The 17,853-nt window shown below is 39.1% G+C and overlaps 1 protein-coding gene across 1 annotated transcript; it reads left to right on the top strand.

The window, feature by feature from the left end:
- Positions 1 to 8,944: 8,944 nt before the first annotated feature.
- On the top strand, positions 8,945 to 17,231 carry LOC139476043 (uncharacterized). Its single transcript, XM_071259282.1, has 7 exons — positions 8,945 to 8,999; positions 10,389 to 10,688; positions 14,687 to 15,001; positions 15,581 to 15,745; positions 16,426 to 16,572; positions 16,734 to 16,812; positions 16,931 to 17,231. Exons 1-7 carry the CDS (start codon positions 8,945 to 8,947, stop codon positions 17,229 to 17,231), a joined length of 1,362 nt encoding a protein of 453 aa, XP_071115383.1.
- Positions 17,232 to 17,853: the final 622 nt, after the last annotated feature.

The following is a 17,853-nucleotide window of genomic DNA, read 5'->3' as shown; positions in this document are numbered from 1 at the left end:
GTTTGATAAATATATTTAGTTTATCTGCATTGTTATGAATTATTATTACTCTAAGCTTTGAACATATGTGGTTATGCGTTTTTACATTCCTTCCGAAATAAAATATTCATATTCCAATAATTATCTTTGTTCATCATCCGATATGTTTTGGTTATAATTCAACTAAATGTCATGACGTTAGACAGTTCTTAGATAAGTATGTTATAAGTATATATATATATATATATATATATATATATATATATATATATATATATATATATATATATATATATATATATATACACACACATATATATACATATATATACATATATATATATATATATATATATATATATATACATATATATATAGGGACGTTTATGCAAGATTATGCAAGTGTGTGTGACTGCTTGAAATGCGAGATTTATTGTGCTAGTCCACAGTTATAGCATGCCGCAGTCTTAACATGGACTTAACATGGACTGTCGCAAGGTATGGCAGTTACGATCACATTAGCGCTAATATCGTTTTGGACAGCGGCACCCTGGCCTTGTTTTAGCATATTTGACAGATTTGGGGATGGGTCTGTAATGATATGGGGTGGGATCACTATGACTGCAAGGACGCCACTTGCTATGGTAATACAGCACTACCGAGATAACATAGCTGTGCTGTTTGCGCGCCATGCTGGTCAAGATGATGACGCTCGTGCCCACCGTGCATGTATCGTACCTGACAACCTCCAGCAGCAGAACATCACGAGATTGCAATGCTTAGTCTTTCCCCCCACAGAACACACTTTGCATACGACAGGGAGTCGTGCCCTTCGCTGTGTTATCCGAAATCGGTCAGGATCTGCAAGAGTAGACACGACTTCCTCAATTTGTCATTGGAAGATTGTTTCGAACCATGCCATGTCACACATGATTGGGTCTCCTATCAATGTTCAAGTCACCTTTAACGTCCATTTTGAGACTACACATGTGTACAGACTTGTTTGTCTTGGTTCTTTGCACCCTTACAATACATTGCCAACATGTTGTTACACTTTTTCTCATCGATCCATTACCATCGCTCGATACCTCTTTGTATTTCTGTAATCATCTGTTAGTTTTGATTATCCCCTACTTGTTTTGGTGAGTGTACTGAGACGTGTGATGATGTGTGAGGTGACTGATATGCGGTAGGTTTCAACCTATATCATACTGTATTCACAGTTAGTTTTATGGCAACCAATTCCACATTGAATGAATTACATAACTTGTGGCTCTATGGTCAACTGGTTTCCGCTATGTCTGCAATTCGCATCTCTTATTTAAGATACACATGTAACTCGGACCTGGAGATTGTTACAGAAACGAGTTGTGCATAGGTTTTGGTGAAATGGAAATAATTTCCGAAGGAGAAATATTGAATATACGAACCCCAGTACCCAGGTCAACACAGCAGCCACCAAGTTCACAAGGTACAACCAGTCAAAAGACTTCGGACACACCAACAACTGCAGCAACAGCAGGTATACCTTCTACTATGGGTGAATGTCCTTTGGTGACGACGTTATCATGATATGTGTGGTTTTTATCTGTATGAGAATGAATATTTATGATGACACACATTTATTAAGTGTGGTCGATGGCTACAGTACCCTGAGTTCGACTGTTTTATATCTAATAGTAACAGCTGACATAGACTTCCCTGTACAATACTAGTTCTGCTAGTTTCTCACCTTGCCAAAGACTTCGCACCACTTTTTAAAGAAAAAAACATGTAACTGAGATGTAGAGATTGATACAGAAATAAATGCTCATAGCTTCAGGTGAAACGGATATAAGTTCCAAGCAACTAATATTGGATGTATCAAGTACCCCACAACCCATGTCAACACAGCGACCCTTACGTCCACAAAGTTCCACCAGTCAAACGCATTCGGACACACCGACAACTGCAGCAACAGCAAGCACATCTTCTACTACTACGAGTGAGTGTCACCTGATGATGTTTTATGACCCTGAGCATACGTGATCAGTTATATTAGCTGGCTATAAGATTTAATTATAACTATATTTTTAGTTTTTACCTATATGAGTATGGACATTTGTCATAACACACATTTAACAAGTGCCGTCCATGGCTACAGTTTTATGACCTTGAGTTTTCCTGCAGTTATCTAATTACTAGAACATGTAATAGTTGCCCTGTATAATACCCCCAAACACCTGTACAGCACCACTCCAGAAGGTGTGGGCAAATTAGACAGCCTGACTTAATGAAATGACGGGCCAGCTTATCCCATTCTTAGTCACCGGAACTATCCAAGTCTATAATTCCTGTTGCTTTAAAAAGTTGAGATATAATTTGATTTGTTTTCTTTCGTCCATAAATGTGCCTTCTACCATTTCAATAACATGGAACTTACAAATATACATAAATGCAGTTTCACTTCATTCTCTGTGTCAATTTTACTCGAAGACATCACGTTCTTGTTGGGTGTCATACCATGTAGAATTCAGCTGATGATGGTAGAGGTACTGTAAGAAGAGTAGCGCTGAAGAAGCATACTTAGCATACGAAACCTATTTGTAAACAATCACATCAGCGAACACCAGTCAAGGCATACATCTTATTATCTCACCGACATAGTCAATGTCTAATTCAACTTTCTCAGTATTACTGTGTACATACATCAGGCCAACATGTCTTTTGAAGGTAATTTTCTGAGCACTACATGATCACAGAGAGACACGTCATTAACGTACATGGAGCAAAAAAACTGTCTGACGAGGATCATAGTAACTTTCACTTCCCATTAGCAAAACACTTCCCCTATGAATGAATGAACGAACGAACGAACGAACGAACGAATGAATGTATCCTTTGAATGCTTTACAGCTAATCCACGTACATACATGTATATATATTTCCTCATGTGCAATAATACATGTACGTTGTTTACTCAATGGTCTACTGCGTTGCAAAAACACCCTCAATACATAAAGCTTGCAAATAAACTTCACATAATAGACTAGCTATAGTTGGAAAATCCACCGTTTTCATTCAGGTGGAAAACGCAGATTGCTGATAAGCCTGAAAATGGAAAAAGAGGCTGCTTCCGTTGTCCAGTGGAAATAGCGGTAGTCCGAACAGTGGTTTAATTCTCGGCCGCGTCATACCAAACACGTTAAAATATGGTTTTTTTTGTTACCCTGCCTGGCGCTCGGCATTGAGGGGATAAAGCAAGCACTGGTCAGTTCGGAGTCCGTATACTGTGTCCGAGTTGGGTATCCATGTTAAACTGTTGCAGGTTATTTCAGTGAGCGAGCACTATAAAGGCGGCATTGGTCCAGAATAGTACAAGTAGTCACACATGCGTGCATGCACGTCGCTATAAAAGTACAATAATCTTGAAAGGGGCGTTTTACCCTATTTTATTCACCTCACATCTGTCCGTATATTCTTGTGTGAATCGCCCGACATGCGCACCTGAATATACTGTTTAAAATGCAACGTTGGGAATAACACTGCATTACAAGGCACCGGTGAATATGTTAGTAGACAGGTACAAGACCTAACATCAATAATCACAATGCTACGGATATCAAATGGCATAAGATAACAACCGACACAATGACACCGTACCTCAAAAACACTGTCATCAACACACAAAGGTACCTGGTACTACACACACATGCGTTTGTTTGTTTGTTGTTTAACGCCACACTCAGCTTTATTCCATTTATACGACGGCGGCAAATAAATAAATAGTGGAGTCTGACCACCCCGATCCATTTGTTAGCCTCTTACGATCAGCAAAGGTTACTGGGAACCTCCATGCATTCTAATCAGGAATCCCCACGAGGTCTATCCGTATCAAGCACAAAGGCGATCGCTCCTGATGTCATTAGGTTAAATTTACCTTACATATTCACCAACAACGTCAGCAACAACGACGCTTACAACTACCTATACCACTGTGCAGGGATCAACCGACACAATGACACCCCGTACCTCTGAAATCCTGTCATCAGCGCACATAGGTGATCTGTTACTACACGTAGATAATTTTTGTTTAGCGCCACACTCAGCAATATCCCAGAAGTAAGACGGTGGTATGTTAAAAAAACGAGTATGGGCCTCACAGTCCATTTATTGACATCATGATCTTCGATGGATTTGCGCAATTGTGATTCGATGCTATGTGTGTGCGTGTGTGTGTGTGTGTGCGTGCGTGCGTGCGTGCGTGCGTGCGTGCGTGCGTGCGTGCGTGCGTGCGTGTGTACAGTTAATGAACTAATTGTAAAATGCTTTTTACCTCAACTTGAATAGAGCAAAATTGCGTTAAATACAATATCCGATGCGTATTTAATAGGATTTAACGTTCTAGCTAAATGACGGCGGTGTGCTCACATTAAAGACACTAGACGGCAGAACGGGTGAACGTTTTAACCACAAGGCAACTCCACCGCCCAGATTTATATATGAGATACTTTGACACTTGGTTATAATATCATAACTGTAATAACCTAAAATAATTACGGTATGTAAAACGTTTATTACTGCAGCAGGGTAAATAATCTATCCAGGAGAAACTCGCACGGTAATTCATCACATACTTAGACGTCAGTTCATGCTATGCAAAGCATCCCTGAAGGATCCAAAGGACAATTTGACTTAATTCCCACCTGCGACACCACCAACTCTGGCCTCAGTCATTATGATGACACATGTCTACGATGGAATACATTGTGATGCAAGTGAAGATGGTGACGGACATACATGTAGCGACGGGCGCATAACCAGTTTTGTAGAGCCTGCCTATGTTTACTGTCAGTGAAGATGATCCACAAGTTACCATCTAATATCAACACTCAAGTTATTGCTTCAGAGGTTGGGGTTTAGGGGCGGTCGGGTAGGCCGGTGGTGAAAGCGTTCGCTCGTCACGCCGAAGACCCGGGTTCGATTCCCGACATGGGTACAATGTGTGAAGCCCATTTCTGGGGTCCCCCGCCGTGATATTGCTGGAATATTGCTAAAGGCGGCGTAAAAACATGCTCAGTCACTCACTTAAAATAGGGAATTGCATCGGACATAATTTTTGTCACTGACATACTTTGAAAGGGATATTTTAAAAATATTCTAAATTGATAGCAGGTGCAGACATGGTGTGAAAGAGCAAAAGCACCAACATGTGTGGGCAGTTAATTATGACACAAAGCAATGCATATGTTTCCTGAATTCACGTTTGCATTGATATCTAACGACATAGCCCACACTTTCCTGATATAATAGCTCTGTGACGAGTGGGACTATTCATACATGCACGATCATGATCATGTTGCGAACTTTCTCTTTGTGTAGTATCATGCTTTACCTGTAAATGTCACAATGTGTATTAGGGCAATGTTCATATCATTTCATATCGAAAATTCAGCAACACTTGTCAGAAAGTCAGTATTATCCAGTTCAAGAGAGAGAAGAAAATGAAGAAAACCCAAAGGTTAACATAGACAAGGAAATATAAGCGACATTTCCATAATCCATTGAATATATGATAATCGTGTGTTTTTAAATCACTGTTAATTAGTGATGGTGAGAGGTGAAGACGGTAAGGCCACTCGGATCCCACGTCTCGGGGTCTAACCCATGCAAACACTAAGACATCGCGTCCTCGTGGACTTAACTGTATTCATGCCGATGAGGGAAACTTCGTATCTACATCATTCACACATTTGCGTCAATGTTATTAATGGTAAGTAACTTCAATGCTAAGTTGATGACAGACATGGTGTTCAAGAGCAAATGAGCGAACATATGTAGACAATTAACTATGACACAAAACAATACTTTTCTTTAAGTCACGTTTACATTGATATGTTAATGCATGGCCAACATTCTCCTGGTATGATAGCTCTGTGACAATTGGTACTCTTCATACATCATGCAGTATGTTACGAACGTTGTGTTAGGTCATGCATTTCCCTCAAATGTCACAATGTGTTCTATTGCAATATTGCACTGAATACCTTCAATCCAGCAACACTTGTCAGAAAGTCAACATTGTCTTGTTCTACTTGTTATACATACTTACACGCGGTACCATCGCAGTCAAACAAATTTGGAACACACTGTCATATTTTTACGGAAATCTAGGAAATTAAACTTAGCAATATTAAAGATTGCTTACAATGGACAAAAGGGTCATGTCACCACAATAACCTATGTCCGAACCCATGTATACATCACAACTGCTGAAAGCTGTCACACGCATTTCTCATACACTGATAATGATTTCTTATATTGCTTACAAATGAGGAAACCATGTTTGTATATATTTGTAGTTTACCTTTTTCAGATAACAATATCTGAACTGACCCTGTCTATTCTTTGAATATCTAGGCCGCCACCCATACCAATTCAAGCTAAAAGACCAATCCTAATTGTATGCTGTATATGGTAGTGTAGTGTAAAAGAATTCTACATTGTTTTCCGCGCGGTTGTGTTCTTACGTTTACTTTCAAGTCAGGAAAAATGACTTTTAAAAAGATAAACTGTTGAATAATACATTAAATGTTTCTCTTACATATTAGAAATACCACACATTTGTCGCGGGTTCTGCCAACGATGTAATTGAGGGAACTGAGGCGGTGCGGATGAGGTATAAAAGGATTTATTACCTGTAAAAATATATAAACACATCAACATGAATTGATGAGTCGAGGAAGAGAGAATGTCTTCCCTCGACAATGGCGTGACATAAAGTCTAATATAATTACGTTGAATAGCATGACATAATATAATATTCAAACGCTGTTACTTTATATACTACAATTGAAGCAATAAATGTTTTCGGCGGCACACGTTAGATGTGACGTCACCACATTATAAACAAAGTAACATTTTTATGATCTTTTATGTAATAATAAAATATATATATACATGATAAACGAATGGAACTTACACGATCTTTCACTCACAATCTTACTTACAGGATGGTGCTTTAAACTTAGTGTTTGAATTAGTAATCTCGTGCAACGCGATGCCTTTTGACCGAGTATGATATTCACAATTTACAATATTAATGATTTAGTTTCTACAATCGCGTTAACTATTCTATTGACTAGATTTCCATAAAGAAAGTAGATAGACAAGGGTACATACCTGTAAAAATATATAAATCAACATGAATTGATGAGTCGAGGAAGAGAGAATGTCTTCCCTCGACAATGGCGTGACATAAAGTGGCATTTGAAAGTGTCCACGTCACATCCCAGGTATTAGCACGAGATACTGCTGGTAAGACAACCAGGAGTAAGATTGAGAGATGAAGCGTCCGTAAAATGAAACAGAGATAACTCTTGGCAACTAACCCTAAATATATCCGGCGACACATTATTCTATTTATGTTATCTTAGATGTGTAATAACGCCTGCCCCCATTCTAAAGTCATCCTCTCATATGACATATATATATCTTTATATCAGCTTCAGACATAGTACTTTCGCTCTCTCATGACAGCTCTTCAGTGTCTGTAGACAGCGAAAGTACTATGTCTGAAACTGATATAAAGTAGATGATGGACTAACGTGGACTTTATTATTTTATTATATATTACATGTACACCGAGTGAACATTTACCTCATTTTTGTATATATTTTGTATATATGAACTATATATATATAGTTCATATGTTTTCCCGCCATCATCGGTCCTAAATTACTCTCCCGCTCAAGATGATTTATAATATGTTTTATCCATCAGCCCCAAAACAAACACACACACAATCCTCGAGTATTTAGATTATTGTTCCGCGCTTAACATGATGTCACAGTGACACAAATGGGAAGTTATCTCCATTATACAATACATCTTTTTAGTAGTTGTTTATGGTTAATGTGAGACAATTCATATATTGCCTATGTAACATTGTTATTACTAACCCATTATCAAATGCCCACATCTGCAGGCACACGTCTATAAGCAGTTCAACACTGGAAATTGAAAGTTCCATACATTCCGCCTCATTTGAAGTACCATAACCTGCTCGTGGTGGATGTTTAAAAAACACTCTTTACAGTTGTAAGTAATGCATGTCACATTTCGATGTATACAATGTATGCACAACCATCCAGCATGAAAATCAGTTCACTCGCAATACCAACCCAACACCACCCCGACACACACGCACACATACACACATGCTACCCCTACCTCTGCTCACACACCACCACCCCCTCCTCACATCCCCATGGCCAACCCCCAGCCGACTGTTAGCTATCAGAATGCTAATGTCCACAATACTTTGCAAAATAACCCTTGTTGAACGGGAATACATAAAAAAGCACAAGGAAGTTCTCTGCTGTATAGCAAGAGAAGACCTGGCTGATGAGAAAAGGACAGTGTGCTATACACATATAGTTACATGTACGCTCCATTAAACATACATGTTTACAGTCATTTTACTTCCCTGTTCCATGGCAATGGTGGTGAAAGCAGTCCATTATTAGTAGGTCCGTGTTGTTTTGTTATGTCATGTCAGAAGTTGAGTTTACCCATGCATATTTGCTATCAGCAATTCTAAGCTACCTGGTGAGGCTTTTGTGTTCGTATTTACATTGTCCTGGTTATTATATTTCATTTTTCAGCTTACATTGAAACACTACTTTTCGCCTGAGTGATATGTGTAAGACTCAGGTGTTACGTGTTCCTGTATACCCGGATGATTCATGGGGACGGCAATTGACACATTGAAGATGTCTCAGGAGTGCTGACATGAACCTACGAGAGTTGTAGACATTGCCTGTGATTCAGTTGCGAATGTGTGGGACATTCCTACAGGCGACTTGCTACATACTGAGCACAACAGTTTACCGACATGTAATGCCTGAATAGAGTCGATGTGTTGTGTATCCACGGACATACAAAAAGGCCGTAGTGTGCTCCTGAGGACTGAGATTTAACAGCTATGCATCCTGAAATAGCATTTGTGCTTTGCGTGTATTTCTTACTGGCTGTGTACGGTGAGTAAAAGACAGATATACGTTCATTTGGTTTGTTTACTTGAGTATGGGTTGCATTCTTCATGTTGGCAACTACGATGTATATTTTCCTCAGATTTCAATATTATAAAAGTGGCAATCCTGTTCGTTTGTTTATGAATCGTAGAATAAGACCCAGAAATTGCGACAGCGGTTGCGATATGATCTTGGTACCTGTGATTTGTACAAGTATACAACAATACAAAAGCTCAAATGTTCAACCACCTTGATGTCACTGAATGTAACAGCGCACAAGCATTCACATTTACCAGTGTTGCTGCACTATGTATCTAGGAAACAGAAAGGGGTACCAAACAGCATGAATATACAAGTAGTTCAAACTATGTTTTATACGAAAGCCTATTGGGGTCAAAATTTATTATAATTTCGTTATAACGGAAAAAAAGGTTCGTTATTATGAAAATATATTTGTTATTGCGAAAAAAAGATTTGTTATTACGAAAAAAGATTCGTTATTATGAAAATATATTCGTCATAACGGGAAAAAAGATTCGTTATTACGGATATAATTTTGTTATAACGGAAAAAGATTCGTTATTACGAATATACATTCGTTATTGCGAAAAAAGAATCGTTTTTAAGAAAAAAAGAATCGTTATTACAAAAATATATTTGCAATAACGGAAGAAAGATTAGTTATTACGGAAATGATTTCGTTATTACGGAAAAAAAGATTCGTTATTACGAAAATGATTTGTCATTACGAAAAAATGGTTCGTTAGAACGAAATTATTTCCGTAATAAAGAATTGTTTTCCGTTATAACGAAATTCCTTTTCGTAATAACAATCTTTTTTCGTAATAACGAATCTTTTTTTCCGTTATAACGAAATTATTTCCTTAATAACGAATCTTTTTTCCGTTATTTCCGAATTTCTTTTCGTGTCCTTTTCCATATTTCAATTTTGACCTCAATAGGCTTTCGTGGTATTAGATGTGGCGATACGAGTCAATACTAAGTCTATATTTGCGCAAATGCGATCCTTAGATTCCTGATAGGGTATGTACTTTCGAGATCATTACAATTTTCTACGGGATAATGTAATAGGCGAATCAGACTTAGAAATGTCAGTCATGCAGCACTTATGTAAAGTACAACGGGATTCGTCTGCATGATCTACTTATGAACATATTACATAACTAGTTACTTATGAGAAATGAAAGCTCTTAATAAACCACTCAACAGCTGCATATTGTGTATTCCAACATTATGATTTCTCATTAATGTTTTATTTGATAATTACATGATACTGCTTTTGTTTATGTACAAGGGAGTTACCTGCCACTGTAATAAAAACGTTTAGATCTTATCTAGCGAAGTATATTTGAACGAGTTATCATATATTCAAAGGTGACACCAGAACTGGGAACAGATGTATAGAGGGGTGGTGGGGAACCTTCACAATACAGCTTCAGTGTTTTGTCGGTGAATGGATACATGTCGAGCAAGAGGCGTATGGGGATGGAGACGCCGCGACATGTCGCCTGAAATCTGCTGAGTCGTGTAGTAGGATCCACACCAGCAGCCAGCATGGCCTGCTCGTCAACTGTAATGGGAAACAGTCCTGCCGTGAAGCCTTAACCGCAACACCCCAAACAAACTGTAACTACACAGATCCTGCTGCTGAAGTACAGTACAACTGTATCAAAGGTGAGACGCACATTTAGTATCTGGTTAAACTGATACAATCAACATGGTTTGCTTTTGATAATGAGTTACCGATTCAATAAAAAAACATGTATGATTGAAGATATTAAACCCAGTAGTCATAAATGCATATGTGAATTTTAGAAGAAAACAAAATGATACGTTCATGACAAAAGGTATATTCTGTTTTCTATCCATCGTTGATATGTCACATTATGTGTCTGCCACTCATGGACATTCGATCTGGACGTGCACAGCATCTCCCCTCGCTCTTAGCAATCCTTCCTATTGTTAGCACATCACACAATACATCCACACATGTATTTACCCCAAAACCCATACAAGTTGCAATGATCGGAAGAATGTATGCGTTAAATTTGTACGTGTTGATACAAATAGAAAATATACTACCTGTCTCTATCCATGTGAAAACAGATGGTGAGAGATTAGTGTAATGTTGTGCATTTGTGTTTTTCCGCTTTTAGCCTGAAGTTTTAAAATATATATTATAATAAGAGGTCAAGGGTGATTCTGTTGCAAATTGAGTGTCAGAAACCTGTGAACCTATGATCTTTTATGATTGTTTCTAGTTTCCTTTGTACCAAAGTGGTAAACTCCCAAGACCTGTATTACGTCGAGCTTTCCTACCACATCAGGCTGATACCCTGTGATATAACTGAAATATTGTTTAAGGCTGCGATAAATCCAGTTCACCCACGTTTATATTACAATTGAGAGCTCTCATGAAGATATCGGTTATAATTGGTCTTCAGCAATCAATGCTTCTAGAAAGAGAGTTGAGACTCGCGCACATGGCTGATGTAGAACATCGTATCCCAGTTGCGTAGATCGATGCTCACGATGTCAGTCACAGGATTGTATGGTCCAGACTAGAGTATTTGCGGATCGCTGTTGTGTATATTACTGAGTGCGGCGTTAAACAACAAACAGCTGATATATTCTTAAGTTTGATATGAGACACTGCAGGAATAGATTAAGACTTAAGAATGTTTGGAAGATTGGTGCTTCGTTCTCAACATAACAATATGTAACTGACGTACATATGGAATACTGTAAGGGACATTCTCGCGATCTCGCATTCTCGCGATCTCGACCTTTGGAAACGAGGTAAATATACCCAAAACTCGAGAATGCGAGAACGCGAGATTTGGCCAAAACCTCGCAAATGTATAAATGTATAAGTAAACGGAACTAACACGTGTATATTTTCTGTAGAGAATTAACACTTGTGTTCGCGGTTCAACGTATCATGCACCATGTGATAACTGTTACTGGTTATGCATATCTCGATTGTATCGGATCGGAAACGTCGTCTGTGAGTTCACATCTCGAGGTGAGCGTGTAGTTCCTTGAGGCCACCACCACGATTTCACAACTGATTGAGGCAAAAATGTAATTACATTTAAAACATCCATCGTGTCAGGCTTCTGGGATATGAAAAGTAAGTCACATGGGACAATATCGACATTATCGTGATCAGTCACATATTTAATTGTGGCTTTGTGCATCTATTGTGTTGATTATTTCGCATCATCACAATTCTAGTTTCTTCCATAGTTACATGTACGTATGAGATACACATATGGTAACAGGCATCCTTTTACAGATAATTACACAGATTATTATTATTTACATATTAAAATTAAAAAAATGCTGCAAGGAGGGTTTGGGTGATCCTGGTACAGTCAGGCTGGTAAGGCTCATCATCAGCTCAGGGCCCTTGTCCCCTCTACACGCAGCCAAGACAGCGAATGGGACTTCTCCCAGGTCTATTCGAACCCACCCAGAACTTTTCGGAGAATGCGGAGACTCCCCAACACTGCAGCATTCTGCATTACCCAGATTGTCAGACGGGCTGCATTCCTGGTAGCTAACCCTGGTACTCTCCCAATGTCAGTAAACAGTTTGGGAGGTACCATACCTAAGGAACCGAGAACAATGGGGAGTCGGACAACTTGGAACTTATTGGACATTTCGAAAGCAAGGTCCGCATATTTGCCATGTTTTTCCTCAATCTTGTCAATCACACAAGTGTTAAAGGGGACAGAAAATTCAATGATATAAATGATTTCATTGGATTTATCAAAGAGGACAAGATCAGGTTTGTTGGCCTGGATACGTCTGAGGCTGTAAATGGGCCTATTCCAAACAATTTTGTATATATCATTTTCCATGACGCTCTCTACATATTCCGGGTCGTAATATGGGTGGACCTATGTGTCAAAACCACAAGCATGGCGAAGACGGTAATAAAATGATCGAGCTACACCATCATATCGTCTAAGATACTGTGTTTGTGCCAAAGCTGGGCATCCATTGACAATGTGTTGGACAGTCTCATTAAATTCATTACATAATCTACATTTCATATTTACATTTTGATGCAAAATCACACATTGACGCTTTCGATAGGGAAAGCCTTCTGTTTCACTTTTTAGGCCAGACGACTTCATCCAAGCAAAAGCCTCTACAGGATTGCTGATCTCCTAAACACACTGCACATAAACTCGATGCAGCAGCCGTTCAGATAGCCTCTCTTTTAAAACCTGAGTCTGGGCCGATTTAATATGGCACTTCGTTTGGTTGACACTCATTTCTGTACCGTCCAGTAGTACAGAACCATCTACAAAATCAACACCGACATTGAGATTATGTCCCACATCCTTGTCTCGTCCTATAAAACTGTGGAATGCCTTGTTTTCATCATGGGTATTGACATGCTTCACAAAAGGATCATCAGACAAATTAATGTGTGCAAAAGTGCACAAAACAATTCTATCATGAAGAGCCCCAACTTTAATCAAACCACGCCCTCCCATAATGATTGGTACATATAAGGGATTGAGGGAAGAGCGAGGGTGGTGGGATCTATTGTGTGACATGATTCTTCGTGTGAGGGTGTCAATATCCTGAATTTCTTGTTTCGTCCAATCACCAAACACCAAATGAATATGAAAGGACGGGCACAGCATACATGTAAGTATTTGTGGCTTTGACTTTGAACTCCAGATTTTCTTAAGTCTACATTTGTACTCTGCCCCAAGGTTTTCCTTGATATGGACATTCTGGAGTTATCCCTGATCTGCATCCACAAGTACGTATAGCCTGACATTATTATTATTATTATTATTATTATTATTATTACTATTATTATTATCATTGTTATACTCCGAAAAAGTTGTGTTCCTCATGATAAAGACGTTGACATCCATAAATTATCTTGCTTATCATTATTACTGCTGCTACTACTACTAGTAGTAGTATTAGTATTAGTAGTAGAAGTAGTAGTAGTAGTAGTAGTAGTAGTAGTAGTAGTAGTAGTAGTAGTAGTTGTTAATGTTGTAGTAGTAGTAGTTGTTAATGTTGTAGTAGTAGCAGTAGTAATAATAATAATGATGTAGTGCCGGTTTATAGACATCCTCATAGCTGTGCTTAGTCTTGCGAACGAAATATTGTTCGTTACAATATTCATTAATGCATCGTGACATGTCAAGGTTACACGTGTATGAGTACAATTTTTCCTTACCTAGGAAGTGTTTTATTGCACCGACTTCTGTTTGTGATTTATGACATAACAAAACAACAAGCGCGTTCGAATACTGGACTGCTTTCATAACATCTTTCACCACCATTGCCATCAATTATAGTACACTGTATATGTTTTGTAATTACCACCCAAAGGATACTGCAAACTAATTAAACTTCCTGACTAGAGCCTGACTAGACGCTCATGCCAACTGACTAGAACTACATGCCAACTGTCCCCTGCATCATGACCTAAGTGTGACCCTGGTAATAATGCTATACCATTTCCAGTGATTCATGAGTGTTTCAGCTTCAGCCTTGATCAGCCGGGCGCCAAGACGAAATCAAGCAACATGCGAGCAATTTGCTTTATATGACCTGTTATGATACAATATGTCACTAATTTGAATACTAACATGTAAGTTGTTCTACTTGTTATATGCATTGTGTTTCAGGAAGTATGGATATGTGTAGTTCAGTCAGCACAACAGTGAACGGGTCGGTGTACCTCCATTCCCCGGGATTCCCTGACAGTGTCGGCGTGAACGGCAGCTGTGTTGTTAGGATAACAGGACAGAATATACGAGTAACATTGGTAGAAGAGCGGACAAAGCCAGGGACACTTAACATCTCAGGTGACGGGAGACAGATCTGGACAAGCATAGTAGTAGACCAGTACAACAGGGTGTTGCTGGGAACAGCTGCCGAAATAGTAATAGTCTACGATAACCATGATCAGACTGGGTCAAATGTATGGATACGTGTTGATGGTATGTATGAGAGTATACATCAAATTAATCTTTTGACGTGTCTCCTTATTTGATAACAATTAATTTATCAATAAATTAACAAAAAGAATCTACCGGTCTTGATTTGAATTGTGCCTCGCTTTCAGAGAAAACGTGTAAATATTTCAATATACTCCAGTGCGATCAATTTAATGATAAAATTCATTTCATGAACCAATATATCCTGACAATAAAATATACATAGTTTCTGATTTCTTCAGTGTATTATATTGAAAAATACAATTGTGACAGCCTCTCCAGAGCTGCTGGTTCCATCAAAGGAAAAGTACGGTGTAGCCATAATGAAAAGAAACCATATTTTAACAATTTTCCGTAATATACTAAGACAATAGTATGTGTTGACTGGTATGCAGTAGGTTTCAACATATATTGTACTGTATTCACAGTTATTTGCATGGTAACAAGTTCCTCAGTAAATAAATGACATGACCTACGACTCTATGGTCAGCTAGTTTCCGCCGTGTCCAGAAGTTGCATCACTTTTTTAAGATCAACATGGAACTCGAACCTAGAGACTGCTACAGAAATGATTGTTCACAGCTTCAGGTCAAATGAACATAACTAGGCGACAAACATTGGATGTATCAACCACCCTATCACCCACGCCAACACAGCAGCCATCACGTTCACAAGGTACAACCAGTCGAAGTACTTTGGACACACTGACCACTGCAGCAACAACAAGTACACCTTTGACATTTTTGGGTGAGTGGCACCTGATGATGTTTCATGACCCTTCTCAACGGTGATCAGTTGGATTACCATTATATTTGTGTGGGTATGAGTATAAACATTTGTGATGTCACGCATTTGAGAAGACTAGTGTGGCCCATGGCAACAGTGTTATTACCTTGAGTTTTCCTGAGTCTGTATCTAATTACTAAAACATGTAATAGCTAACATAGACTGCCCTGTACAATATGCTAAAACATCAGTACAGCACAACTCCAGAAGGTGTAATCCGAGAGCCTGACTGAAGGAAATGACAGGGCGGTTTGTCCCATGTTTAATTAGTAACGAGAACGGAACTTCTATCCCTATCTATTGTTCCTATTCTGTTAAGAGGTCGATATATAGTTTGATTTGGTCTCTGTGTGTTTGATTGCCGTACTATTATTGCAGATACACGATGGCGGTTTGTAAAAAATCGAAACTGGACCAGACAATCCAGTCATTGTTATTTGTGAGCAACGATCCACGCCATCAGGGTGCGTAGATACGCAATCAACCAAGTCACCGGGCCTGACCACCCCGATCCATTTGGACGCCTCTTAAGACCAGCCACGGTTTCTTAGAACCTCATGTATTCTTTTCCGGAATCCCCACGACGGCCATGCATACTGACCACAGAGGAAATCACTCATTATGTTTCATTTACCATACAGATTCACTAACTACGTCAATAGCCACACCGCTATGGATATCCAACGGCATCACTACAATGTCTGGTAGAACTACCTATACTACTGCTAAGGGATCAACCGACACAATGACATCCCTTACTTCTACAGCTCTGTCATCAACACACACAGGTATCTATTTGTACATATAATAACGACAACCAATGACATTGTTATACGAAATATGGAAATAATTTCGTGTAAGAAATGCACTTGTAAGCCCAAGTTGTGCAATGAAGGCACGGACAAATGAGGAAATCTTCACGTTAAAGGCTTCATGTATCTCGTTTCAGACAATGGAAGTATTGTTTTACCCTTAGCATTGGTGTGTGGTATCATGGGTCTCATCAACGTGGCGCTCATCATATATATGTAAGTACAACAAACTGTTTGATTTATAAATGTGATATTATGGCACTTGGCTATGAAGTCAAAATGCAACCTTGTAAATATTATACAATGATCGTATGCAAAACGTCTATTGCTGCAGCATGGTAAACAGGCTATTCAGGAACTCGCACGGTAATCCATCTAATACTGAAACGTCAGTTCATTATGGCGTGCAGAGCATCACTAATGGATCCCAGGGAGAAGATGACCTTATTCCCACCAGTGGCACCACCAACACATATTCTAGCCTCAGCCATGATTTTGAAAGAAATATCTACAGTGGAATACAACGTAAAGCAGGTGAAGACGGTGACGAGCATAGCTACGGTCACATAAACAGTTCTGAAGGACCTTCCTACGTCAACTCGGTCAGTGGAGATGGTCCATACATTAACGCCTAAAGACAACACACAAGCTAGAGTTTCAGATTGTTACAGCATATACCACTGTTCGCAGGTATAAGATCAGTCAGTGCGTATTTGCACTTATCAAGTATAACATGTAAAGTTTATTTTGTAAATTATGTCTCTATATCATGTTCCATATATACTCAAAGCCATTGAAAACCCAATTCAGTGTTCAGAAGGTGTGTATGACATTGCAGTAAAAGATAACCAAATGAATCCAACCAAAATGACAAACACACCCATCACATGAAATGTTAAAAATAATGTCCGTAATAGACACGCCCGTGGATGACGTCACGGAGGCTCAGAACGAAGCCGGGACCACCCAGGATCAATGGCGGACATGTCCACCATGTCCACTGACGTATGCCTGTAGTCGCCGAGGCATGGACTGACAACTCAGGAAACGTTGTTGAATGTTCTGCCAGTGATGTTGTAGGGGTGAGTGAGTATGGTTTTACGCCGCTTTTAGCAATATTCCAGCAATATCATGACGGGGGACACCAGAAAAGGGCTTCACACATTGTACCCATGTTGGGAATCGAACCCGGGTCATCGGCGTGACGAGCGAACGCCTTAGCCACCAGGCTACCCGACCGCCCCTGATGTTGTAGGA

This window comes from Haliotis cracherodii, unplaced genomic scaffold (assembly GCF_022045235.1).
Source record: "Haliotis cracherodii isolate W230 unplaced genomic scaffold, xgHalCrac1.p SCAF_3, whole genome shotgun sequence".
In the NCBI taxonomy this organism is placed as follows: Eukaryota; Metazoa; Mollusca; class Gastropoda; order Lepetellida; family Haliotidae; genus Haliotis; species Haliotis cracherodii.
Note: the sequence above shows the minus strand (reverse complement) of the source record. Positions and strands in the feature narration are given on the sequence as shown.